At 32.3% G+C, this 24,676-nt stretch overlaps 5 protein-coding genes across 6 annotated transcripts; 1 reads left to right on the top strand and 4 right to left on the bottom strand.

Moving 5' to 3' along the window:
• Positions 1 to 2,808: 2,808 nt before the first annotated feature.
• Positions 2,809 to 3,601, bottom strand: LOC118646369. The gene is made up of 2 exons (XM_036289068.1): positions 3,467 to 3,601; positions 2,809 to 3,405 (listed from the first exon to the last, which is right to left on the bottom strand). The coding sequence occupies exons 1-2, from the start codon at positions 3,599 to 3,601 to the stop codon at positions 2,809 to 2,811; spliced, it is 732 nt and encodes a 243-aa protein (XP_036144961.1).
• A 5,842-nt stretch (positions 3,602 to 9,443) lies between these two features.
• Positions 9,444 to 15,947, bottom strand: LOC118646370. Its single transcript, XM_036289069.1, has 6 exons — positions 15,376 to 15,947; positions 12,710 to 12,983; positions 12,413 to 12,627; positions 11,780 to 12,044; positions 10,171 to 10,312; positions 9,444 to 10,094 (listed from the first exon to the last, which is right to left on the bottom strand). The coding sequence occupies exons 2-6, from the start codon at positions 12,971 to 12,973 to the stop codon at positions 9,694 to 9,696; spliced, it is 1,287 nt and encodes a 428-aa protein (XP_036144962.1). The 5' UTR covers positions 12,974 to 12,983; positions 15,376 to 15,947; the 3' UTR covers positions 9,444 to 9,693.
• LOC114254351 lies at positions 12,991 to 15,543 on the bottom strand. The gene is made up of 2 exons (XM_036289070.1): positions 15,474 to 15,543; positions 12,991 to 14,842 (listed from the first exon to the last, which is right to left on the bottom strand). The coding sequence occupies exons 1-2, from the start codon at positions 15,541 to 15,543 to the stop codon at positions 13,020 to 13,022; spliced, it is 1,893 nt and encodes a 630-aa protein (XP_036144963.1). The 3' UTR covers positions 12,991 to 13,019.
• Positions 15,948 to 16,085: 138 nt separating the features above from the next.
• LOC118646206 lies at positions 16,086 to 17,785 on the top strand. Of its 2 annotated transcripts, none has more exons than XM_036288593.1 (5): positions 16,086 to 16,391; positions 16,594 to 16,726; positions 16,807 to 17,013; positions 17,126 to 17,309; positions 17,405 to 17,785. In XM_036288593.1, the coding sequence occupies exons 1-5, from the start codon at positions 16,359 to 16,361 to the stop codon at positions 17,724 to 17,726; spliced, it is 879 nt and encodes a 292-aa protein (XP_036144486.1). In that variant the 5' UTR covers positions 16,086 to 16,358; the 3' UTR covers positions 17,727 to 17,785. The 2 variants fall into 2 exon arrangements, 1 of the variants encoding a protein (XP_036144486.1); XR_004963744.1 differs by having other exon boundaries at positions 16,092 to 16,391; positions 16,807 to 16,994; positions 17,405 to 17,539.
• A 4,440-nt stretch (positions 17,786 to 22,225) lies between these two features.
• Positions 22,226 to 23,638, bottom strand: LOC118646282 (protein ANTAGONIST OF LIKE HETEROCHROMATIN PROTEIN 1-like). Its single transcript, XM_036288847.1, has 2 exons — positions 23,011 to 23,638; positions 22,226 to 22,931 (listed from the first exon to the last, which is right to left on the bottom strand). Exons 1-2 carry the CDS (start codon positions 23,620 to 23,622, stop codon positions 22,248 to 22,250), a joined length of 1,296 nt encoding a protein of 431 aa, XP_036144740.1. The 5' UTR covers positions 23,623 to 23,638; the 3' UTR covers positions 22,226 to 22,247.
• Between the last annotated feature and the right edge of the window lie 1,038 nt (positions 23,639 to 24,676).

The following is a 24,676-nucleotide window of genomic DNA, read 5'->3' on the forward strand; positions in this document are numbered from 1 at the left end:
ACTCACTCACTCATTGTGTGCGCTCTCGCTTGCGATATTTTTTTATTAAGGAAAAAAAGATATATGAAATAAAGAAAAAATAGGTAATATAAGTTTTACAAATATTTTTTGATATTTATACATATAAAAGGGTGTAATAATTTTTCTTACATATTAAACGCTAAAGCTAGGAGCTCGCAATCGACGAGCCGACGTTTATCAAAAGTGTCACTGGTGCGTATCGCGTTAGGTATTTGATCAGGATTTGTTATGTTGGACGCGATATTGGAGAACCGCGTAAACTGTATGTCGACATTATCGACGATTTTAAGTAGTCGATCAAACGTTAATTCGATACAATCATCAAGCTCGAACATACGGCGTATGGTCGGCTCAGTCATTATCATGCGTACGTTGTTAAATTCTAAACGTATAAAGTTGGCGTCGTTAATCACACAAATTCTAGCCGTTAACGGTCCAACGTTTATGAAGTTGTTTGCGTCTTTGTAATTAGTCCGAAGGAGATTGAGAACGTTCAGTCGCTGCTCGTAGAGTCCCTTCCACGTTTCGAAAAACATTATCAGTTTGTTCCCCCGATGATCTCCTATGGATATTTCCACGTAACTAGGTGGACCTACATTGATGACAATCTCAAGATATTTATACCATGTATTTGTTAGCGGGTATCGCCTGCTTAGTATGCGAATCGCGCGACGCTCCGACAAAGTACTGTAGAAAAAGCAATAATATAAAAGTAATATTTTACAAGTAATAATATAAATGTTGAAAAATAAGAGTTCACAAAAATCAAACTTACGCGTCACATTTCTTCTCACACAACATAGTATCGTAACAACATTTTATACCATTTATGCTGCTTTCTTTGGCGGAGAACATTTCGTTCGAGTAGTTCATACAATACTGATCGTATGAAAAATAGTCTGACTTACCAGTTACGGTAAAGGGGAATTTTTTTTTAAGAAAGGGAAAAATTCTTCAAAGAGAGGGAAAAATTTTTCAAAGAGAGGGAGAGACAAATGTTGAAATTTAATATCCTCCCTTCGGGAAATAATCTCGAACATGTAACATGTTTTGATTCAAAAGTAAAAAATGCTAAGAGAATGTAAATAAACGTACAAGAACGTTAAAAAACGTTAAGTGTAAAACGTGAACGAACGTTAAACGTATGTGAACGAACGTGAAACATATGTTTAACGTTCGTTCACGTTTTTTCACGTACGTTTCACATTAGTTCACGTTTATTTATATTTGTTTTACATTCTTTTACGTTTTACATTTAACGTTTATTACGTTCTTTACGTTTTTCACATACGTTTAACGTTCACGTTTATTTACGTTCGTTTCACGTACGTACATAAACGTGAACGAACGTTAAACGTATGTGAAAAAAAACGTAAAGAACGTAATAAACGTTAAATGTAAAACGTAAAAGAATGTGAAACAAATATAAATAAATGTGAACTAACGTAAAACGTACGTGAAAAAAACGTGAACGAACGTGAACAAACGTACAAAAACGTTAAACAATGCTAAAAAGTGTAAAGAACATAAAAACGTTAAATGTAAACGTAAAAGAACGTGAAAGAACGTTAAAAACCTGAAAAATAACGTAAACAAATTGCAAGAATGGGGATAATAAGAAAAAAAATGATATATTTATAAAGAGTATATGTTTATTTATGACAATGCCACCAATTAAATATTTTAAATACATTTTGTAAAGCGCAATTTGTCACATGTTGTGTACAACGTAAGGTATGCGTAACATTCATCTCGTTTAAAGATCCTATATCTTCATAGTGTGCCTCAATATTTTCAACGTATATGTCTTCTCTCGCGTCATCCAGGAGTAAATTCTGCAACCATTTTCGTTTGTCGTGTCCTTTGACGTATACGACGGGCGATGTTTCGTTCTTAGTCAGCGTCATTGTAATCAATTTCTTAGCCATGTCATATGAAATTATTCCATCATTCCATTGTAATCCATGATGATGCGTAAGCAACCACGATGCCTGACGTTTGTCGGCGTTGTTGAGTCGATGCCATGGCATGGGATTTCGAAAAATGTAGTGAGAGAGTTCAAATCCATCTCCGAGAGCGGCAAACTCCTTAACAATAAACTTTCTTCTAACGAAAAAACCTTGCAAGTCCACGAACGTTGGTACGGACATGACGGTATAGGTAATCGAGAAAACTGCGCTCGACCTTCGATGCATTGTAGATTTATATATCGTCTCCAAATTGATTTCAGGAGAAAAGTATGGCGGTACACTTAGGATTTTGCGCACAACGTTGGTCAATGGGTTGTACTGAACCACGCGATCGTGTAGGATAAGACAGTACGCGGTGGTGCTCGCGGGTACGTTCTCTTTGCATTCAAAGCGCACGTCCACGGTCGCGCTTTTAACCGATTCATTTTGTCGAGAGCAATCGATGATTACGAACGGGCCTTTTTGCCGAAAAGTTGTGACAGTTTGATTCGGCTCGAGATAATCATATCCGTAATAGGTTTTACAAAAACGTGTGTATGTGTCATAGAGACTCGACTATTTATTTTTTTCAAAATCCAGATTCATATCGTCATACGGATAACATTCCGAGTTTAGATATAGTTTTACATTTATCAATTTGCAATGATATCGAATCGACTCGCGTCCTCGAGCATGACGTTCTTCCGATCGGCTTGCAGAGCGAAAATGATATATCGTGGCTTTTCGAGTTGAGTAGCAGTCTTAATGGCCAACGAATGTTGGGTTGTGCGTTGCAACAGCGGAAACTCGTACAGATCCCATGAACGAAAAGCCATGCTCAGATATCGTCCACTTTCGAGAGCACGCAACATCGACAGTTTATCTCGTTCAGCAGTACGTGTGGCATTCGCCACTGTACTTTGAATAATTCAATTTCAGGCTCTCTCGCCGGTTCACCAACTAAACAATTGTTGTCGTTGCACGCGCGTATCAAGATCAACTCATGATGAGCGTTAATCACCACGCATCTGTAATCTTCACAAAATCCCAGTAGCATGTTGAGTGGTACACAAAAATTAAAATATCCGTTCGGGGGATTCCATGGATCCCAGCCGGCGTTCCTTGCGATTACGCTTCTGTCGGATGACATAGTTACATAGTTCTTGAGGGAGCTGGTTATTCCAACGTTTCTGTTGCGATCAATCTCCACACCGTCGAGCTCGTATCGAATCTCATCGAACATGAACGCAATGCAATTATTTCCCAATGTCACATCAGATCCCTCAGCTGGTTTTTTTATCGTAAGTTTTCCCTCAATGTATAGAAAACTTTCAGATGGTAACGTGTATAAATCTTGCTGTTGTATAGGTATTCTTATCTCATCTCTATGTTCGAACGTTGTGTTGGCGGACGGATTATATGTGTGAGTCTCGATCTTGACGATGCGTCAAAAATGGGCTCGTCCTCAACGTTTACAATGCTAGTCATTGTCGCACCACAAATCCTAGAGATTTTAAAAATTCAACGTTTGACACGGTAAGCCTCTTTTTCTTGGAACAGTCTGATGACTGAATATTACCCAAAGGTATAGCAGGGACATCGGATGACTGTTGTAACGTTAGTGCTTTCATCGTAAAGATGTTTGCGTTTATTCTTCTCGCCCGTTCCGATATGTTTAATACGAGCATTTCACGTTCACATTATCGTTGCAGCCGTCGTTGCACATCTGACGGTGATTTCTTCTCCTCGAAAATCAACCAATCGTCCGTTCTGATCGACAACGCGTATCGTCAGATTCGTAACGCTTCGCACGATGATCAGCAAGTAAATGATCTGCGACGGTCTTTCCAAGATCTTATATCCAGGCGGCACATTCGGTGAAAACTCGTGTATCGTGTGCACGCTTTTGTCGTTGCTGTACGCGTCCGCGGTCACGTTGCACTCTACACGGATAATGTTCACGTTCATTATGTTGATTGACACATCCGATTCGTGCCATATTCGCAGTTCCAATATACGCTTCGACGTGAATCCCAACAACGAGCCGATGTTGTTGGGTTTACCAAAGTTTATTTTATAGGCACATTTATCTCACATCTCATCGTATTATAGTTCGCACGAATCGTTTCGGGTATTCTCTGTCTTCATCCCCACCATTATTGCCTTTAATCGCGATGTCACCGTGCGGACTTATTTGCGAAATCTTGTGTTTCAAAAATTCGTTTATGGCATGCAGCTCGTACGATTCCTCGGGAATCGTAATCTCCACGTTGTCTTTGCTAAAGTAAAATTTATTGTTCGAAGCATTCACGTTCGGTATCGTGTTATATGTTTCAAAGATCGCTAGACCTAGCTCGTAGTAGTCGTCACTCAAATCTATGGCCGGAGAGTCAAACCTAGCCGCGATGATGCTGCTTTTGCCACTCAGCGTAAGCGTCAGCGACATGTTTGAACGAATACTGAGTTTAAACAGCACAATATCAGTCTTTAAATCGAGTATAAAAATAGCAGACAAAGTTGCGCACAGATACTCTGATCATAGGTTTGGTAAGACGTTTGATTATACTCGATCGTTGTTACATTGTTCCCAAAGTATCGCACCAGTTCTCTAGGCGGTCTAAGATTGCCGAAACTGTCGAAATACACAACGCGATTTTTTCTCTTTGCGTACGCTAGCCAATGAGTATCAGGACTCGTTACATCGCCTAGGTTTACGATACCGCTCTCATTTAGATGCACATCGCTCGTTGATAACGCGTTACGCGTAAACACTCCTCTAAAATATGGAATACGCATACAAATAGCCAGTTGCAATAATTGTACGTTCGTCGTCGCACTCGTGGGTATTTTTAACATTTCTTTTATGTTTTTTTTTTCGATTTTACACCTTTTCCATACTTGTATGGGGCGAAGTACAGCTCTCGCCCACCACAGGACTTTGTAGGATATTTGACTGACAGGATATTTGTAGTATAATCAAGTTTATAATTTAAGGATCGTAATGTTGTTATTGTTCATTTGATTGTCTGAAAGAACTGCGTTAGCGAACCGACGGATCATACAGGTATTGTCCTGTGCAAAGTAGATATTAGATATCCGCTTGTTTAGCTTTTTATCACCAGGAGTACCCTCAACGGGCTCCAGTCAGCCAATACCACCAACTGTTGGGTGACTCGACTTCTTATTTAAGGAGCCGACGCACAAGACGGTGATCCGTATCAGACGTGTCGCGGTAAACGCGTAACTATTTAAAGGTTTCAAAAATATAGAGGCATATGAAATGATTCGTTGAAAGGTAGAAGCAATCGTATTTTATAATTATTTTATTTATTTATTTATTCAGATAACAATGCTGGAGATCGCATAAAGGTTTAAGGAGTGTGGGAGTACTTCAGTTAAATTTCTATATCTAAATTAGTAAAATAAGCGAAGTTATAATTGGCAATAATAAATGAAAATTAATTGTTGTATCAAATATATATATGTGCATTTAATTCAGTTGGGTCTCGAATGCGTTATGAAATCAAGTAAATTGCATGTGAACTTCGAATAATTATTATATTATTTTATGTAAATTATTAGAATCAATGATTTGAATACTATTTTATTATATCTGGCTCAAAAAGTAACGTAGAATGTTATGATAATGGTTAAATTAGAGATATACAAGTTGGATATTAAAATAGAATTAATATGGATATCAAAATATTAAATCATGGATAAAATTGTATTAAATAAAATTAAATTGAATTGGATAGTAGTAGGAATTATATTTAATCAAGGTGAAAAATCAGATCTGCTGTATTAAATTGAATTGTGAATTAAATCAGATCGTAAATTAAACTGCATTAAAATGAATTAAATCAAGTTCAGTGGTGAGTTATTTGTAGTATTGAAATTTAAATTAAATCAAATTAAATCGGGATATCAATGCACATTAACATAGATTAAATTAAATCAAATTGCAGGATATGTCACATTAAAATACAATAAATCAGAATATCAGTATATTAAAATATCGGTGTATCAGAAATAAAATGTTCATGCATCAATCAATATATCAATAAATGTCAAATAAAATGTTAATGTGTCAATAAATGTCAAATAAAATGTCAATGTATCAAGCTGTATTAAATTGAATTAATTATAATTTGAATTAAAGTCAATTATATTAAATTAAATAAGAGTCAAAATGTCAATTGAATTGTATTAAATTGGAATTAAATTATCAAAGTCGCGAATTGAGTTGAATTAAATTAAATTAAATCGTGATTAAGTAATATTAAAATTGAATTAAATTGAATTAAATTTCCAAACGGCAGACTGGGGTAATATTGTATAAGTATTTATTCGGTTGTTATTAAGTATTTAATTATTAAAATAATTTAAAATAATTTAGAATGATGGTCGAAAAGTGATTACGCGCGAGAGAGTATGCACTTGTAATGATTGATGACAGCTTGATTGAAATTAGGAGAATATTATAAAATAAATTAATTAAATTGAATTACTCACCAAGGGATCTTCGGGGATATATAAATTATTGAGGCTGGATCCCCTAATAGTTTTACAAGTCTTTATTTCTTTGTGTTACAGTTCTTTCTATCGTCGACAAGATGGCGGATTCTTTCAAGATGGTGGAGTCGGAGCACAATGATTAATTAAGTGATACTCTTAAGGAACGTGATGTTATTACTTTAAAATCTCAGCGTGCAATGCCGATCCGCCGCGGCGCTCGCTTTTATATTGTTCGAATTTGTAGGCCGCGGGGTGTGGTATGAAGTAGGAGTTGCATCATTCTTGCTTCTAATTTTAAAGGGTGCCGCGGAATGTCGGCATAATTTTACAAAAGATGTACTTGCATCGGATGTTTAGTCTTTCGAGATACAGAAAAATATCATATTACATTTTGATCAAACAATTTCGCAAGTGACTCACGATGACTCATACCCGAGCGTGAGAATGGAATTTATGCATCTTATGCATATAAAATATTCATTCAAATATTATAAGTGTGAAATAAATTATTAATTAATATTTCTACGACTCGTACGCTTGCGGAGGTTTTATGCAATAATATTTCTTTCATTGTAAGGCTTAGTTTTTGCAAAATTTAATTGTTAATAGACGTTACGCATTAATTATTTGATATTTAACGAAATTAATTATTTATAATACTTATTTGTTGAGATAATGACTTTATATGGCAATATTAATTGATACAAATAGATTTTATATTATTTAGAGTTCTGTTTTATTAAGATTAATTTTTAACTGAATCTGAATAATTGAATATGCGTACGTAGGTATGTTTTATCAATAAACTAATTGTTAATTAACATTTATCTTCGTGGTAACAATTTTTACGTATAGTAGTAGTGGTTCTCAAACGATATATGTAACTTTCATATTTTTTAAACCTTCGCAAGTGTGTTATTAATGAATATTTAGTTGCGCGTAATATTTCATTATTCAAGCGTTATAATATTTGCACATATTTTAAATAGGGGTTCCCATCTATTACAGTGATGATCACCTTAGTGATTCGCCGCTCTTGAATTTTTAGCACTTGTAATAATTTCGACGAGCTAATCTTGAAGGCTTTTTCGTTATTTATGCGATTGCAAAAGTCTTAATAATATTTCTTTTATTAAAAATCACTTGTTAATTAATATCTGAATATTAATTAAGCTTGTGTAAATTGTATAATTAATAAAAACGGATAATTAACCAATATCTTGGTATCAAATACTTATATAAATTATGTAGTTAGTAAAATTAGTTGTAAATTAATATTTTTACTTAATATGATAATTATGACTTTAATATTAACAGTTATTAATTATTTATAAGTAATGGAATTGAACATATCTATATTATTTAGACGTTTGCAATTAAAACATCGTCAGTGAATATTCTATCTTAAATAATATTTCGTCGCTGGTATATGAATTTTACAATAATTTTACATTCTTCTTATAGAGGTTCGCATTCATTACAGTGATGGTCAGCCATCTTGTGTACACTGCAATAGCTTCAGTGACATGGCCTTGGGACTTTATTTATTAATTATGCACTTGCAAAAACCTTAATAATTATTCCTTTAATTAAAACCGATTGTTAACTAGCTTTATGAATAAATGATAATTGCAAAATTATGTAATTAATAAGGATTATTTATTTATAATTAAATTATTGTTCGTATATATAATATTCTATTTGTTAATTAGTATTTATGCAAAAAGGTGATTGTTAATTAATATTTATGTTCGGAAAAATAATTATTTAATTGTTTAAACTACTTTATATATTATTTAGGCTTCTACAATGGTCTTATGAATATTCTACTGTTAATAATATTTCATAATAGTGATGCAATGATTTTACATTCACCTTCACAAGGGTGCTCATGTACCATGATGGTTTTCAAGGTGAGAGACTTGTGTTTCAAGGCCTATAGTACTTATAAAGGTCTTTTGGCAGTCGTCCTTGACACTTTAAAAATTTATATCTCGTGAACGGTAAGAGATTAAGAGATGGGGTTCGGACCATCGTATAGAGGACCTCGAGGACTATGTTTGATCGAATTTTGGTCCTCCCGAAAAATCGGGGTGGGGGTAAAAATTGAAGTTATTAAAAAAACATTTACGGTCGAATCAGGTAAAACGGAGCGTTTTGGCAAGTTTTCGGTTTTTGGTTAAAAAATGTGAAATTTGTCCCAAAAAATAATTGTTTTTTCCAAATTTTTGGAAACATGATTTTTAGTATAAACAAAGTCTGCGGCGCTTCTTGGAATTAATTTGACAACTCTACCTCTTATGGTTCTCGAGATATTAGCAAAAGTTTTCGGGAATTCTTGGAATTACAGCAGCTATTCCAGGAATTCATGATGGCTGTGTGTGACGGGTCTATCATTCGGTAGGCGCTTGTAACAGATGGTAAATATACCATTGTCGGTAATTAGGGAATGGTTATTGATGGTAAGTGCAGGTAAGTTATCGACAGTTGGCCCTCTATTGGCAAAGTATACAAGCTAATGGTAAGTTTTTAATAGTAGAGGTATCCCGCTGGTCGGTAACTTATAAGATTTTAGTATTTTAATTTCCCCGATAACCAAATGTTAGCATGATGGTCGCACTGTGCATGCACGCGTGCAATGACATGCCGTCATATGATGTCCAGATGCAACCGCACCTGACCGACATAGTGACGACACATCGTGATTAACAGGTAATGCAGGCAGTATGCCAGCATCTTGCATGTCAAAATGTCAGCATTATGCGTATGTATTTTTTTAAATAAAAAATTTGTGCTTTACAGAATCTTTGCAAAATATTGTTAATAAAATAACACTAATTTAATTTCAAAATTTTATTTATTAATAATAAATTTTATACTAATATATTATAGATATTTTCTTAATTTATATTAAAATTTAATACAAATTTTCGTACATGTTTAACAAAATTATATTTTAATAATGTAGATAAACTTTATAAATATTAATGTATGTGTGTATTGCAAACGAATCTGTCAAATATAAGTGAACATTATCTTTATTTATTATCTTTATTTTGATAAAACTTATACATATTCTTACGTTTTGTAACCTGTAATCTAATATTTTGGAGTATTGTGCCTAATATAGATAAAATATTAGATTACAGGTTACAAACGTAAGAATATGTATAAGTTTTATCAAAATAAAGATAATATAAAGTATTTAATATAATTGAAATTCTTCATCGTTATAAATTGTTGGATTGTAATCCAGTGACTGTTCAATTACATCCGACTGTTCAGTTATATCCGACTGTTTAGTTACGTCCGACTGTTCAGTTATATCCGACTGTTCACTTATATTTGACAGATTCGTATTATCTTGAGCATCTATTTGCTGTCGAGCATCATCGAAATTAATAGTATTTCTTGTATTTCCTGTTTGTCTCTTGTTTGGGATTCTTGCTCTTCTTAAAAAAGGTTCTTCGTATTCATCATTTTCTAAACTTGGTCGTTTTTGTTGACGGCGGAAACGCTCCTTTGTACTTTTTAAAGCTTTTATCATTGCATCCTCAAATTCATCACGTCGTGGTTTAGGAAAGTTTAAATTATTACTAATGGCGTCTAAAGATAATATATTTGTTTTTTGTTAATATTATAAAATTTTAATTATATATAAATTACATAAAATATTATTTACCTTCACAAGCATGTGCAAAGCGAGTAGTTTTTAAAGCTTTCAAATCTTTTGTACCATGCCAAGTCACTTCCAATGTAGTCTTTTCAACTTTTTCAAAAGCACATTTAAAATATATTGCAGCACAATATAGGATTGAATCCACCTAAATAAATAAAATAATCAACCTGAAATAAAATTTCTTTTAAATTAAAAACAAATAGACATTTTTTGTTTAATGACAAATATAACTTGGCATTCACAAATATAAAGCTTTAGAATATTTTAAAAAGAAAAATTAATCTCAAGCCCTTGACACACACTTATAGCGTTTTCGACCGGGCTGAGTTAATCGCTCCGGGAGCGATTAATGACGTCATAAGACCAATCACAGCCATTCTTCTGAAGAAGGGAATAACTGTGATTGACCAGTTGTAGAGGAAAAGAAACCAAAACAAGTTAACCCAGCACGGGTCGAAAACGCTATAAAATAATAAATTTATAAACAATAATTAAATCAAAGTTTATAACGTATTAAAAAGAAAAACCATGCACAAGCTCTTGAAATAATATACTAAATTTGACACATAGTAAATTAATAATTTTAATTAAAAAATTTTATCCATAATAGAACATCATAATCGCATTTATACTTTCTGTTAAGAAAAACAAATATAGTACAAATCTTAAAACTGTAAATAAAAGTGTATAATACATTTTTGTTTTATATACATCCATAGTCTTTCTAGATATTGTAGACTATGTTGCAATAATAAATAATGTAACTTTATAAACCAGTAATAAAACAGTAATAAACTGAGATAAATTTTAGGAAAATTCAAGAAATTTACATTAAAAAATGTAAATTACATTATATATATTAGTAATTGTAATATAGATCATTCCCAGTAAACAAGTAACATGTAACATGCTTGTTAGTTGTAATAATTTCCCACTCAACAATATATAATTGTAATATATTTCCCACTCAACAATATAATGATGATTGTGGCAAAAGCCATTCTTTGTTTTATTATTTTAGAGAATTAAAGAAAGTTTAACCATAGGACATGCAATAATTTATAGTAGGCTAAAAAAATAATTAAGATGATGAAATGTAGTGCAGTTATACAAATCAAACAATAAAATATTGATCAATATCTTACATTCACAAATTGGTAACTGCAACGTGAAATCTTACAAATATAAACATCTATTATATCTTGACAACTTTTGCGATTATTGAATTTTCTGAAACAGTCTAGTACATTAAAATAGGAATGAGTTCCAGATACTCACAGTGTAAAACAAATACTATCAATCAGATTATTTAATTTTTTCTAATTTTACCTAAGGCTGCGTTCGGAAACATCACCTCAGTGTTCTCGAGTATTATTCTATCATTGTTGTTCGTTGAATATGAGATAAGGATAGAATGATACCCAAGAGCACTCGAGTAACGTTTCCGAACGCAGCCTAAGCAATCTGAAAATTATATCCGCTTTACATTGCGCGCCAATCTTTTCTTAAAACTATTTTTATAAAGTTATATTAAAATAAAACAGTTTGTTTTTCATAAAAAATAACACATCTTTAAAAATAAAATAAAAATTAATAACTAAAATATACTTACAACTTCGTTATATATATCATCACTTGCGTTGTCAAATAGTATTAAATTTTGTATTGATTTAAAAGGAAGACATTTTGGAATCGATTTAACTCTTCGATTTTTTATTTTTGTTAGTCGCAACAGCATCGCATGGTTTTCACTGCCAATATAAAAATAAGAAAATGTAGTATCAAAAATAATTTTTAAGACATACTTGAGAGAATAATTTTTAATAAAATTATACCTTTCTTTTTTTTCTATTATATCCAAACGTTCGTTTAGTTTTCTGTAAAAAATTAAGAATATTACAAAAATTTTGTATTTAAAATTTGTACAAAATTTTAATTTTAAAGAAATAAAATATTGTGATAATATTATTAATTTTATAATACCATTTTTTTAAATAAAAGTATAATATTTAGATTGTAAATACATATCTGTAGTTTTGACTTAAAATCAGATATTATGTATTAAATTTATCAAGCTTATAATATAGTTATATTATACTTATTTATTTATTTCTTATATAATTATTGTATATCACATGCGCGCGTGCTCTCACACACACACACACACACACACACACACACACACACACACACACACACACACACACACACACACACACACACACACACATAATAGCATACTTACTTAAATAAATCTTGAACAACATGTACAATATGCGTTTGTTCAGCGATGCTTTTATTCAAAGAATCACAGATTTGTGAATTATTTATCCTTAAAGATTTTATTTGAAAAGTATTCTTCGGGACGGAAATTTGATTTTCTGAGTTGTATGATTCTTGTAACTGGAAAGTATTTTTGTTTGTCGTACGTTTCTTGTGAGGTGTTGATGTTACATAGATCTACAATAAATAAAATAACATTAATAAAGAGCATATTTTTAAACATACATATATTTTATTGAATATTTATATATTTTTTTACCTCTGGTGATTGGTTTTTTGAAGTTTTAATCGATGGTATTGATGTATTAAAAGTAACATGTGTATTTGCATAATTAATCGTTTTATTTATTTCAGTTAAAGGTTTTTTTTTTATATGAGATGTTGACTGAATTAGAGATTGGGAATTTTCAGATGTAGTCTGAGATGGCAATAAACTTTTCGCATTTTTTAAATCAGTAATTAAATTTTGCATACTCTCTTTTGAACTAAGAGTACCTACAAGACGATAATTTTTTTTATTCATTTCAAATATTCTGTAAAAAACAAATTAATATGATTAAAACATTATATTAATTTAAAAAAAATAAAATTTTGACAATAACATAATCATTAGAATTTATAGTACCCATTACAGAACAAAGTGGAAGTTTAAAACATTTTCCAGCAATTTGATCAAAATTAATTATTATTAATTCATCAAAAAGCAAGGAACAATGAAAAATTCCTATATCGGAAGATTGTACTAGCGTATGATAGAAATTTTCAATTCTATGAAAACGTTTCACTATAAGATAATATTTATTATCATAACCAATAATATTTTGAACAATGCAAATACTAGAATCCTTAAGAATTATTGTATCATCCTTTCCATTCAATGATAAAGTAAACTGTCTACAAAGTAAATTTCGATATTGAGAATAGTGATGGAAATTAATTGCAGGCATAGGTCCATGTTTATGTAAACCTGAAACTTGAATAAAATCTTCAGTTGAAAAGATAAATTTTTCCTGTAACCTTTTTTCCTCATAACGTCTATTTGCTATTTGTTGCAAATGTTGATTTGGTTTTCTGCAAATTTTTTTGAAATAACTCATATTATTTTCGTATGGAAATGGTGAAAACGAATCCAAAGGACCAAAATTTTTTGCATCGTTTGCTAAATGTAAAAGACCATGAACATTATATGAAAGAAATTCTATACCATAATGTTCAGGAACTCTTTGAACAAAAATTTTTAACATTAATTCTGCTTTACTAATGTTTGCTGTATTCTTACAAGAAATAACATCTACTAAAATACAAATAGCAGAATGTAATAATAAAAAATGCAAATACATGCTTTCATTCAGAAGTTCATAAAAAATAATAGGACCAGTATACAACAAAATCTGACGATGTTCTGTAGCCTTGAAAGTACGATGTTTTGTTACATTAATCGGCTTTCTAGTAAATTCTTTTGGACAAAATTTTTTAACACTCTCTAATCTAGTAGAAAGATTTTTTATCGAAGTAGGTGATAGTTTTGCAGAAGAAGCATATTTTCCATCCACGATAGCTAAGAATATTTTTTCCATAACACCAAGACAAATTAAATGCATATAATAAAAAACAGATTGATTCACTAAATCTATAGAAAGACGTACAATGCTGCATTCTTCTTCTTTATGATGTTCTCCATCTAAACACATAATATATTCTTCGTTCGTTCGCAATCTATGATCAACGCCACTAAAGACTATAACACCTTGACGAATATTTATTCCACTAAGCCAACATTTGGAACATGGAGCTTGAGACTTAGGACCCTGATGTCCTAATACAAAAGCACGTGCTATTGCATCTGCGATAAAGCAACGAAGCTTAAAAGTCAGTTTTTTCCCATTAAAAATAATCCCTTTATTGTTTTTAACTTGTAGCACATCATTGACAAAAGGCTTTAGAAATTCTGTAGCACTTGTAGGCTTCGAAGAACCTTTCCAAACTCCTACGATTTCTGGTTTACTTTGATAAATATTAGCAATTCTAATTTGTATTGGATATAATTGAATATTACTTGCACTATCTAACGAAGCACCATCTATGTGAAAATCAATTTCTAAATTGTTGGGAATCATACTCAAAGGAGTAATTTGAAGAATAGCTTTAATACCTTCATCAAAACCTAAATGAAGATATTGCCCTCCAGCAATATTATCAATACAACATGACACACGAGGAGTATTCATAATCGTTCTTGGATCGCGTGGAAGTTTTGAAAAACAAGAATGAGTTCGAAGCAATTTTAAAATTTCCTTAGCCTGGACATGATTAATTCCTGTTTTTAAAAAGACAGATACAAGTTGTTCTTTGAAATTGTTTTCCTTTGCAGACGTAAAACAATTTTTAATTTCTTCAGATCATTTTCAATTGCCAAATCAGAAGTATTAGAATTCAAATTATTATATTGTATATCATTAATTATATTATTTAAAAAAGGAACAAAGTGTTCTATGTTTTGAGATTCCTGGATAATAGATGAATTGGTTAAATCATTTACATGAAGAATATGCTCGCTTTCATGAGCTTTTAAAGACATTTGGCCAGTACTTATTATTTTTTTACGTGTAGCAAGGATTGTACGAGTTAACTTGTGTCTATATCCAAGAGAAACATTATGAATAATTTTACGCGAGCGTATTTTCTGTAATTTATACATTATTGCAATTTAAAGAATTAAAGCTAAAAATTTCAAAGAATTAATATTAAAAAATCAAATTTGTGTTGAGGTTATGTAAAATTTATACCAATTAATTTATGAAAATATACGAAATATAGAAGTTATATGTATGAGTTTTATAAAAATAACTAAACTATACTGCCCTTTTTAGTAAATATTGAAGAAAAAAGGTAACTTATTGTAAAAAAAATTGAAAAAACTCTCACTGATAAGACGCATTGAATCTTGAACTGTTTGCTCTGCACGACAGCTCGTAATGCTTGCATTATGTTCGCAGAACGCCAATTAAATAAACTAACCTCACTTTTTGACTGTAATACTTTTTGTGCCAACATCGTGCTAGCATTGTCTGCTTTATCAATAAAATGTGACATAGTGACAGCATAGTGTGCGCATGACATGCCGAGCATAACGTGCGCCGTCGTGCTAGCATGCTTGGTTATCGGGGTTAATTTAAAGAATTTCTATAATAAAATGAACGATTATTGATGCAATTCCTTTACAATATTAAATTTAGGTGTCGACTATAAGGTATATAATTAATTTAATTGAATAATTCGATACTCAATGTAAATTTAGTGATCAACTATTATCATTATGATTTCGAACAATTGTAACCTTAAAGAATATAACATTTTATATGGTCTTAATAATTAATATAAGTAAAATAGTGGTTCGAAAGTTATGAACGTTAGAGAATATAATAATATAAGTATTAATTGGGTAATATATGGATAGTATATGATTATTAGAATAATAAGTGTTGTAAGAATATATAATGTGAATAATAATATGAATAATAAGTAAGTTATGTAATATAAAATGAACTGAATAATTAAAAAAACTGGATAAGAATATAATATAAGTGTAATAAATGAATAATAATATAATATTGATTAAAATATAATTGAATATATGAATAGATATACGAATAAAGGAAATTCATGAAGCAAATAATTAATAAAAGTTGAAAAATTTACACGGGACGTGACAATTCCATATTCACGTTTCAACAGAGGCTACCACTATATTCTCACCGTCATCGATGTATTAGGGTGCGGTCCCATGGACTGATATTTTCCGCGTAACGCGTATCGCGTAACCAATCAGAAACGTTCCGCGTTTTCTGTTACGCTCGTTTTCAAAAGTTGCGTAGTACGCGAGTTTGCGCGACTTATGTGAGCGTGGTATGGCGTGGTACTCAGGCGACATGGAGGCATCTGTAAGTTATTCTTTAAAAAATATTATTTTTTACTTTAGAGTTTACTGTAAAAATATGTAAACAGTTATGTTATTTGCTCTCTTATATTTTTCTTTATTTATTTCTATATTTATTTGTTCTATGTTGGTTTGATAACATACATCATGTTATAGGTTATGTTACTTAGTTCTTAATTTATTAACACAATTATCTTTGTTTACAGCAAATAAAATGTGGTTATTGTAGTTGGCTGCTAGCATATCATTGTAAAAATATATTGGAACATGAATGTTTTAAAGAATACAATGAAAATGTTCATGCTTTGAACATCGACGAAAATAATGTAGCTACTATTGGTATAAATATTTATGCTTAACAAATGTATTACTTTACATTAATTATATAAAATAGAGTATTAATCAAACTTTTTTAACAGTGAACAAATTTGATGAAGATGACCTATTGTCTCAAGATACAGACTGCAATGAACTATCATCTCAGAGTTTAAATACAGACTTTGATGAACGTTTAATAACGGCAGTACTAGATAGACCACCATTATATGATCATCGATTAAATGTTAAAGAAAGATCTAAACTAAAAAAGGCAGCATTGTGGGAGGAAGTAAGAAATGCCATTAATAGTATGTGTATATAAATTTTATAATTTATAATAGATATTCTTATATGCTAAGAATTTATTATTGTTTTCGTTAAAATTGTGACAAGATTTAGAAATAATTGTTCATTAAACAGGTAACATTAGTACAAAAGAATTACAAAAGAAATGGAAGTATCATCGTGATTGTTATATTCGCGCAAGAAAAAAAGGAAAACAGTATGTTCCAAGTGGATCTAGTGCAGCTTCAACAGATGTAAGAAGTACTTATAGATTTTTTGATCTAATGAGACCCTTGGACGATACATTTCAGACTACATCGTATGTATTGTTATACACAATTATTTAAATTTCCACATTATAAAATATAGTATAAAATAGTATAAAATTAATTAATATTAATTAATATTTTACAGAACAATAAGCACATTGATAAAGAGCACACCTGAAAAAATATCTGTAAAGGAAAAAGAAAAAAGAAGTAAGGACTTATCCGATTGTTCAGATGTTGAGTCAGAAATATGTTCTGAACCGTCAACTTCATTTCAAAATTTTGATAATACTTCATCATTAACTTCAACATCAACTTCATCAGCTAAAAAACGTATGTATAATTATGTGTTACGTCCCGGGCGCGCGGGAGGGGCGGCGTTGCCGATATTCTCCCGTAGCCGGAGAAGAGGGGGAAAAAGGTTAGAGGAACAGAGTCGAGCGGTCCACCGTTCCTCTGGAATTTAAGTAGTGGCAGGCAAATTCGGGAAATTTTCACGATAAAACAAAAAAAAAACAAAAAAAAACTTATTCGCGACGTTTATTCGGAGGAGTTTACGTCTGTCTGTGAAATCGCGATTAACGTGGGTCGTTCCGAATTGTACGGATCGTCTCCCGTTAGATTTAGGTATTGTATAAAATCGCTTAAAATGTCGTTGCAGATAAGACATTCATCGAGGAGTCTAAAGATTGTTAAACGCGTTGAGCAGGAGATGCACGCGTCGTAGCATTGAGTAAATCCGATATGAACGGCGTGTCTTCGTTTCAAAACGTAGGATGAGCGGACTTCCCAAGAGGCGCGGATATAACACGCGGAACAGATTATATGTTCTACGTCACGGCGGTGTTGGTAAATTCGCGAGACAGAACATCTAGCAGACGCGATCCATGCGTGATAAAGGGCTGAACGTGCGTTCGGGTTGAAGGTCGCCGGAGAATAAAGCGAACGCGGAGGGCACATAACTCGCTCGTTCTTTCTTTACTCGGTGTCCTCGTCAGAATCGGAAAAACGATATGGAGATATAGACCGTGCGACGGTTACGGTAATCGGAATATTATAAAAAGGGGTGTGATAACGCGCGGAAAGGGCAGGTATTATGAACGACTCAAATTTCGCGGTGCAATCGCTGCAATTGTCGTATGAGACAGTAGTATTTAAGATTACGCAGCATTCGGAGCACTCTTCATATATAGGACTAGTACCGCAGTGGATATAGTGACGGATTTCTTCGTTGTAATTGCTAGGGTCCGATTGATCGCCGATGCAATCGTGACAGAGAATTGAATTATTAAGGCGATTTCGAAAAAGGAAAACTTTATTGCACGAAATTATCTCGTTTGTGATTCCACGTGAACGAAGAGGAATTTCGTACTTTCGCGGGGAAACGCGATTAATCACGCCCATGATATTTGTGCGAGGCGCATATTAAATATTAAATTTTACGCGGCGGTTAGAGAAATCACGGCGCTGAGTAGAGGGGAGACGTTTGACTCGAGTAGGCGGCTTTCTGCAGCGGCGGTAGTGGGGGAGCCGGAGCGATGCGACGGCGTCGTTGCGCGGCGTACAAAATGGCGCGAGGCACGCTCAGCCACGTGGCCGCGTAAAGATGGCGAGACCTATTCTTCGCGAGATTCTAGGCACTCCGAATTCACTGTCCGGTATTGAGAATTTATCCAGGCACTTACCCTATTTTTGGATGCGTAGAACTCGTACCTTGGATCCTCCTTAGAAATATGCGTCACGTCGACAGGTCGCTTCCCAACGGAGATTCGTACTAGCTTGTACGGAATGTGCTCAGGGACGTCCTTCTCTGTCGATGGGCGAGTGGTGTAGGCAGCAAAGCGCGGGTCTTCGGCAGGAATGTCTGACGGCCTGATGCGAGGCACGTGGAAAATGATAGGCACTAATTTGTAATCACTGACTCTAACTGGCAAGGATGAGAGCGCTTCGGTTTTATCCGCGACCGCGTAATCACCTTCTACACCGAGGTAGTGGAGAAATCCGTGAGTAGGTAATGTCTGGTATAATTGTGCTTTGACTCTGCGAACTTGATATTTACGTCCGCCACGTCGCTGTTTCGGCATTCGTGATGAAAATATTTTTATGATAGCGAAGAGAATAATAATTCGTACTTATTTTAAAATGGCAACAATGAACCTACGATAAATCAGGACTGAAACAGTCGTCGCAGACCGTGCGGGTCAGCCGCACCGATGGCTCTTACTCACAGTCTCTGATTAATCGAGTGTATATTCGAGTAAAGACTTGAAATTAATTTGTTTTATAATATCCAAGATTATGTTCATCACGAATTCGAATGAGAGGAGAGGTAATTGTTGGAATAAAAGGAAATACGAGTTTCACTAAATATTCAGTATATTTACGATCTTAAATTTACAATTAAATTATTGAAACACAGGATTTACAGCGCGGTGTTATTAGTATTTGAATATAAAAACGTCGGTTATTATCAGTGATCGCTAGTAAATATTCTAAACATACGCAAAAGTAATATTCTAAGTTCGGAATGGAAGTATTCTAAGGCAAAGAATGAAAATATTCTAAGTTTGTAATAGAAATATTCTAAGTTCGAAATAGTAAAGAATGAAAATATTCTAAGTTCGAAATAGTAAAGAATGAAAATATTCTAAGTTCGAAATGGTAAATATTCTAAGTTTGAAATGGAAATAATCTAAGTTTGAAATAGAAATATTCTAAGTTGGAAATGGAAATAATCTAAGGTTGAAATGGAAATATTCTAAGTTGGAAATGGAAATAATCTAAGGTTGAAATGGAAATATTCTAAGTTGGAAATGGAAATAATCTAAGTTTGAAATGGAAGAAATAGAAGGATTGAGACACTCTGTTCTAAGTCTGATCTGCTCTTTCCACAATCTAAATCTGAGGCTCTGGTCCTCTTGCATAAGAATATATATCGTTGCATAACCCTTCCTCGTGCATATCCCACCCTCGTCTCTTTTTCGGCGGCTCGTTGCGTAACGCTCGAGCACGAGGTTTCGCTGTTTTGGGGATGCACCAGTAAGGGTGGGGGTGTAGTGGATTAGCAGAGTGTTACAAAATAGTGGTAGTGGGAATACAGATGCGAGAGATAGTAATAGTGGGAGTACGGACGCCATATGCGAGAAGTAGAAATGGTGGGAATACGGACGCCGTGTGCAGGAGGAATAGTAGTGGGAGTAGAGACGCAGTACAGTCGCTGTTTCTTTCTTTGTCGCTCTTACGATTTCCTATTCTATTGTCGCATACTTATGCTAGAAACGCATACATAAGGATTAATATACTCTATGAGCGCGCGCATATTGCGGAATTATGCTAATAAGATAATATAGAACTTAACAATGCTAGGGTTATGCGCAAATTAGTTGTTACATACAAATATTAATAGTAAAAACATACACAACTTAATAATAGAATTGTAGTATTTAAAATAATATATTCGGCGCAACTTAATACTCATATAATTATACGCAAAATAATAATAACGTTACAATAATTGTACGCGAGAATAAAAATAGAAAATAATGCATAATTAATTAATATGTAATATTAATACAATTAATAATAGTAGTGTTGTTCGCGAATTAATAATGGTAGTTTTATATAAATGCACAATTAATTAATATGTGATTAATTATAATAATATAATTAAGAATATGAATAATAAAAATAGAAAGAAAAAGAAAAGAAAAAGAAAATTATTATTTGGCGGGGACGTCACATATGTATATGTCAGATTAGATTATGTATATTATTTTTACTTTTTGTTTAACATTTAATTTATACACATTTAATTTTTACAGAACGAAAGATTAATCACAAGGGTGATCAATCACAACAGTTACAAAGTGCTTTATTAGATATTATAAAGATGCCTATTACAGAAGTTGATCCTGTTGATGGATTTTTAAAAACTTTAGGAGAAACTTTACATCGTTTGTCATATAAAAAGAGAGTTATGATGCAAATTGAATTTCTTAAAATGGCTACAGCAGCAGAGTTTGAAAACAATGAAGAAATTTAATAGCATACGTTATTAAAGATATTGAAGAAAGTAAAAAGTGATTAAAAATATTAATAAGTTATTAAAGTCATTAAAAAGATTAATAAGTTATTAAAAGTTATTAAAGTTATTTAAAAAAAGAATTAAAATATTAAGTATATAAAATATAAAGAGAAATAGTACAAAGAAAATATTAAGTTATGAAAAAGAATAATTTAAGTTTTACCAAAGAGTATTGTTAACTGTGATAGATTTGTTAATAACAAATTGTTGCAATTTTATAATACTGTACTACTGAGCAATACCTTTTTATAAGGAAAATAAGTTTTATTTTGTATTGACTCAAATATGAAATTATATTATATTATATTTTTATTTAAACTGTATTATATACAATAACAGTTGTATATAGAAACTATAAAATAAAAGTTTAATGTTGAGATACATCAAATTTTATGTAAACTATACATTATTGTAATTATATGTTATTGTTTAATATATTTAAATTCTTATATACTATATTTCTTAATATAAATTTAAAAAATTAAAAAATTTTATTTACATTGACATTTTTTTAAACATAAGTATACGTAAGTTTACACATGCACGCACACACACACACACACACACACACACACACACACGCATATATGTATTAGAAATTATGTTTACTGCACAAAAAATGAAAATTTTGAATTTAAAAGTTTATCTAAAATTTTAAATAAAAATCTTTGTAATTACATAGCAAATGAAACGTATAACATGTTTAACTTGTGATGTAATTTGGAATATATTATAAAATAAAGTTTTTCCACGATTTAATAAAGACTTGTGAGAACATATAGCAAGTACATTTTAAGAAAAATGGAATTTCCCACATTGCATAGTGATAATAGTTACTTATATAATATATATTTATATTAATTTAAATAAGTAAACATATATATACTTATTTAAAATAAAAAATTCAGAATTCATTACGAAACGCTTTTTCCCATTGCCATGTAACTGCTCCAGCTTTTACAAAATAATCAGCAAATTTATCTCTTATCATAGCCGCATTTTTAGAGTAAGAATTTATTTCATTTATATTGTCTTGAAGAGCTTCATTTGCAACATTTGCATCAACTGGTGTTAAAGTAGAATAATATTTATAACTATTTTCATGATTAATTATAAAATTGTGCAAACAGCAGGTTGCTTGCACAATTTTTCTACTTAAAGTAATAGATGCTATAATTGGTTTCCTGTAGATTCGCCATTTTGCAGTTAATATTCCAAAGGAACTTTCTACAGTACGTCTTGCTCTACTTAATCTGTAGTTGAAAATTTTCTTTTTTCGATCAAGATTTTGGCTTCGGGAATATGGTCGCATTAAATAATTTTTCAAGCCAAAGGCTTCATCTGCGACAATTACATATGGTAATACAGGGCCTCTGACATTAACAATTTTTGGTGGTGGAATTTGCAACAAATTTTCTTCTAATGCAGAATATAATTTGCTCTTTCTGAATACCCCACCATCACTTTGTCGTCCTTCTGCTCCAATGTCCAGCACGATAAAACGATATTCTGCATCACATAGTGCAAATAAATTCAAACTATGCTGACCCTTGTAATTATAATAAATTGACCCACTGTTAGGAGGAGCCTGTACATTACATTAAAACAATTATTCTCTTAACATGTAATAAAAGTAAAACAAAAGTTGAGTTTAAACATTAACATACTTGTAACATAACATGTTTTCCATCCATAGCTCCTATGCAATGTGGGAAATTCCATTTTTCTTCAAATTTACTTGCTATATGTTCCCACAAGTCTTTATTAAATTGTGGAAAAACTTTATCTTGTAATACGTTCCAAATTACATCACAAGTTTCAAATATAATTTTTGAAATCGTACTAGTCCCTATACGAAACATATAGGAAAGAGATTTCATACTGTCTCCTGAGGCTAAATAACGGAGACATATTTCTAGACGCGTATTTGGTTGTATTGGATCTCGAATACATTTTTGTTTTGTTATATGTGGTCCAATAATATTTAATAATTTTTTATATGTGTCCATATTCATGCGAAAATAATTAATGAATTTGTCGTCATTATGAAAATGCAACTCTTTTATAAGAGTGTTACTTGCTCCATATTGTTTCCGCATTTTGTTGGAAAAAATTGGATGAACCCAATATTTTCGTTTTACTATTTTATTTTGTTCATTTTTTTGGCACAATAAGAAAAGCATCACTAACTTTTTTAATTTTAAAATTGATGTTTTATTTCTTTCTTTTATTATTTGTTTTTGTAAAGCAATAATAGATAAGAATAAGTCTGAATCCATTTTAGACTAAACTGTCTAAACTTTCAATACATAATGTATATTACGCGATATTATTACGTGATATTTAGATCCTATCGTTCACATGGACATAAAATTTGCGTAATAAAAACTTACGTAACCAATCAACTGTGACATTTAGCATTTCTGTTGGAACGTTTTAACAGAATAGAAAAATATCATTGGTTAAACGCGATACGCTGCTGCCGTTTTATGTTCCATGTGAACGATGAGATTACAAAATCCGCGTAACAGAAAACGCGGAACGTCTCCGATTGGTTACGCGATACGCGTTACGCGGAAAATATCAGTCCATGGGACCGCACCCTTAAGCAAACGCGCGTGGGGCGTACCTCTCAAGAGCAAGGGCGGAAGCGAGACGGTTGACGCTATCTCTGAAGTAATTCGAGAGAGCGGAAGACGCCCGATAAATTTACAGACCGATATGGGGAAGAAGTTTTACAACGCCGATGTGCAGAAAGTATTGAAGAAACATAACATTAATCATTATTCTACGCACTCGGTAATGAAGGCGTCAGTCGTCGAACGCTTTAACCGCACGCTGAAAAACGACATGTGGAAAATGTTTACGTTCAACGGTAATTTCAAGTGGATTGACGTGTTATCGCGTCTCGTGTCGAATTACAACACTCGGAGACACCGAACGATCGGTATGGGACCCATCGACGTAACCCCCGCTGTGGCCGAAAGACTATTGACTACGGTGTACAGCACTATAAAAATTGCGGGCTCGGCGAAATTTAAAGTGGGCGATTCGGTACGCGTGAGCAAGTACAAAACGGTCTTTGAAAAGGGTTACACGCCAAATTGGACAACCGAGATGTTTAAAATTCCTAAAGTACAGCATACCAATCCCGTGACCTATCTACTCGAGGACTATCGAGGAAAATCTATAGAAGGAGCGTTCTACGAGCATGAGTTGCATCGCGCGACTTACCCTGATGTATATCTCGTAGAGAAAATATTGCGCAGGAAGGGAGACAAGGTCCATGTAAAGTGGCTGGGATTCGATGGATCGCACAATTTATGGATTGAC

This window comes from Monomorium pharaonis, chromosome 6 (genome assembly GCF_013373865.1).
Source record: "Monomorium pharaonis isolate MP-MQ-018 chromosome 6, ASM1337386v2, whole genome shotgun sequence".
NCBI classification, from domain to species: Eukaryota; Metazoa; Arthropoda; class Insecta; order Hymenoptera; family Formicidae; genus Monomorium; species Monomorium pharaonis.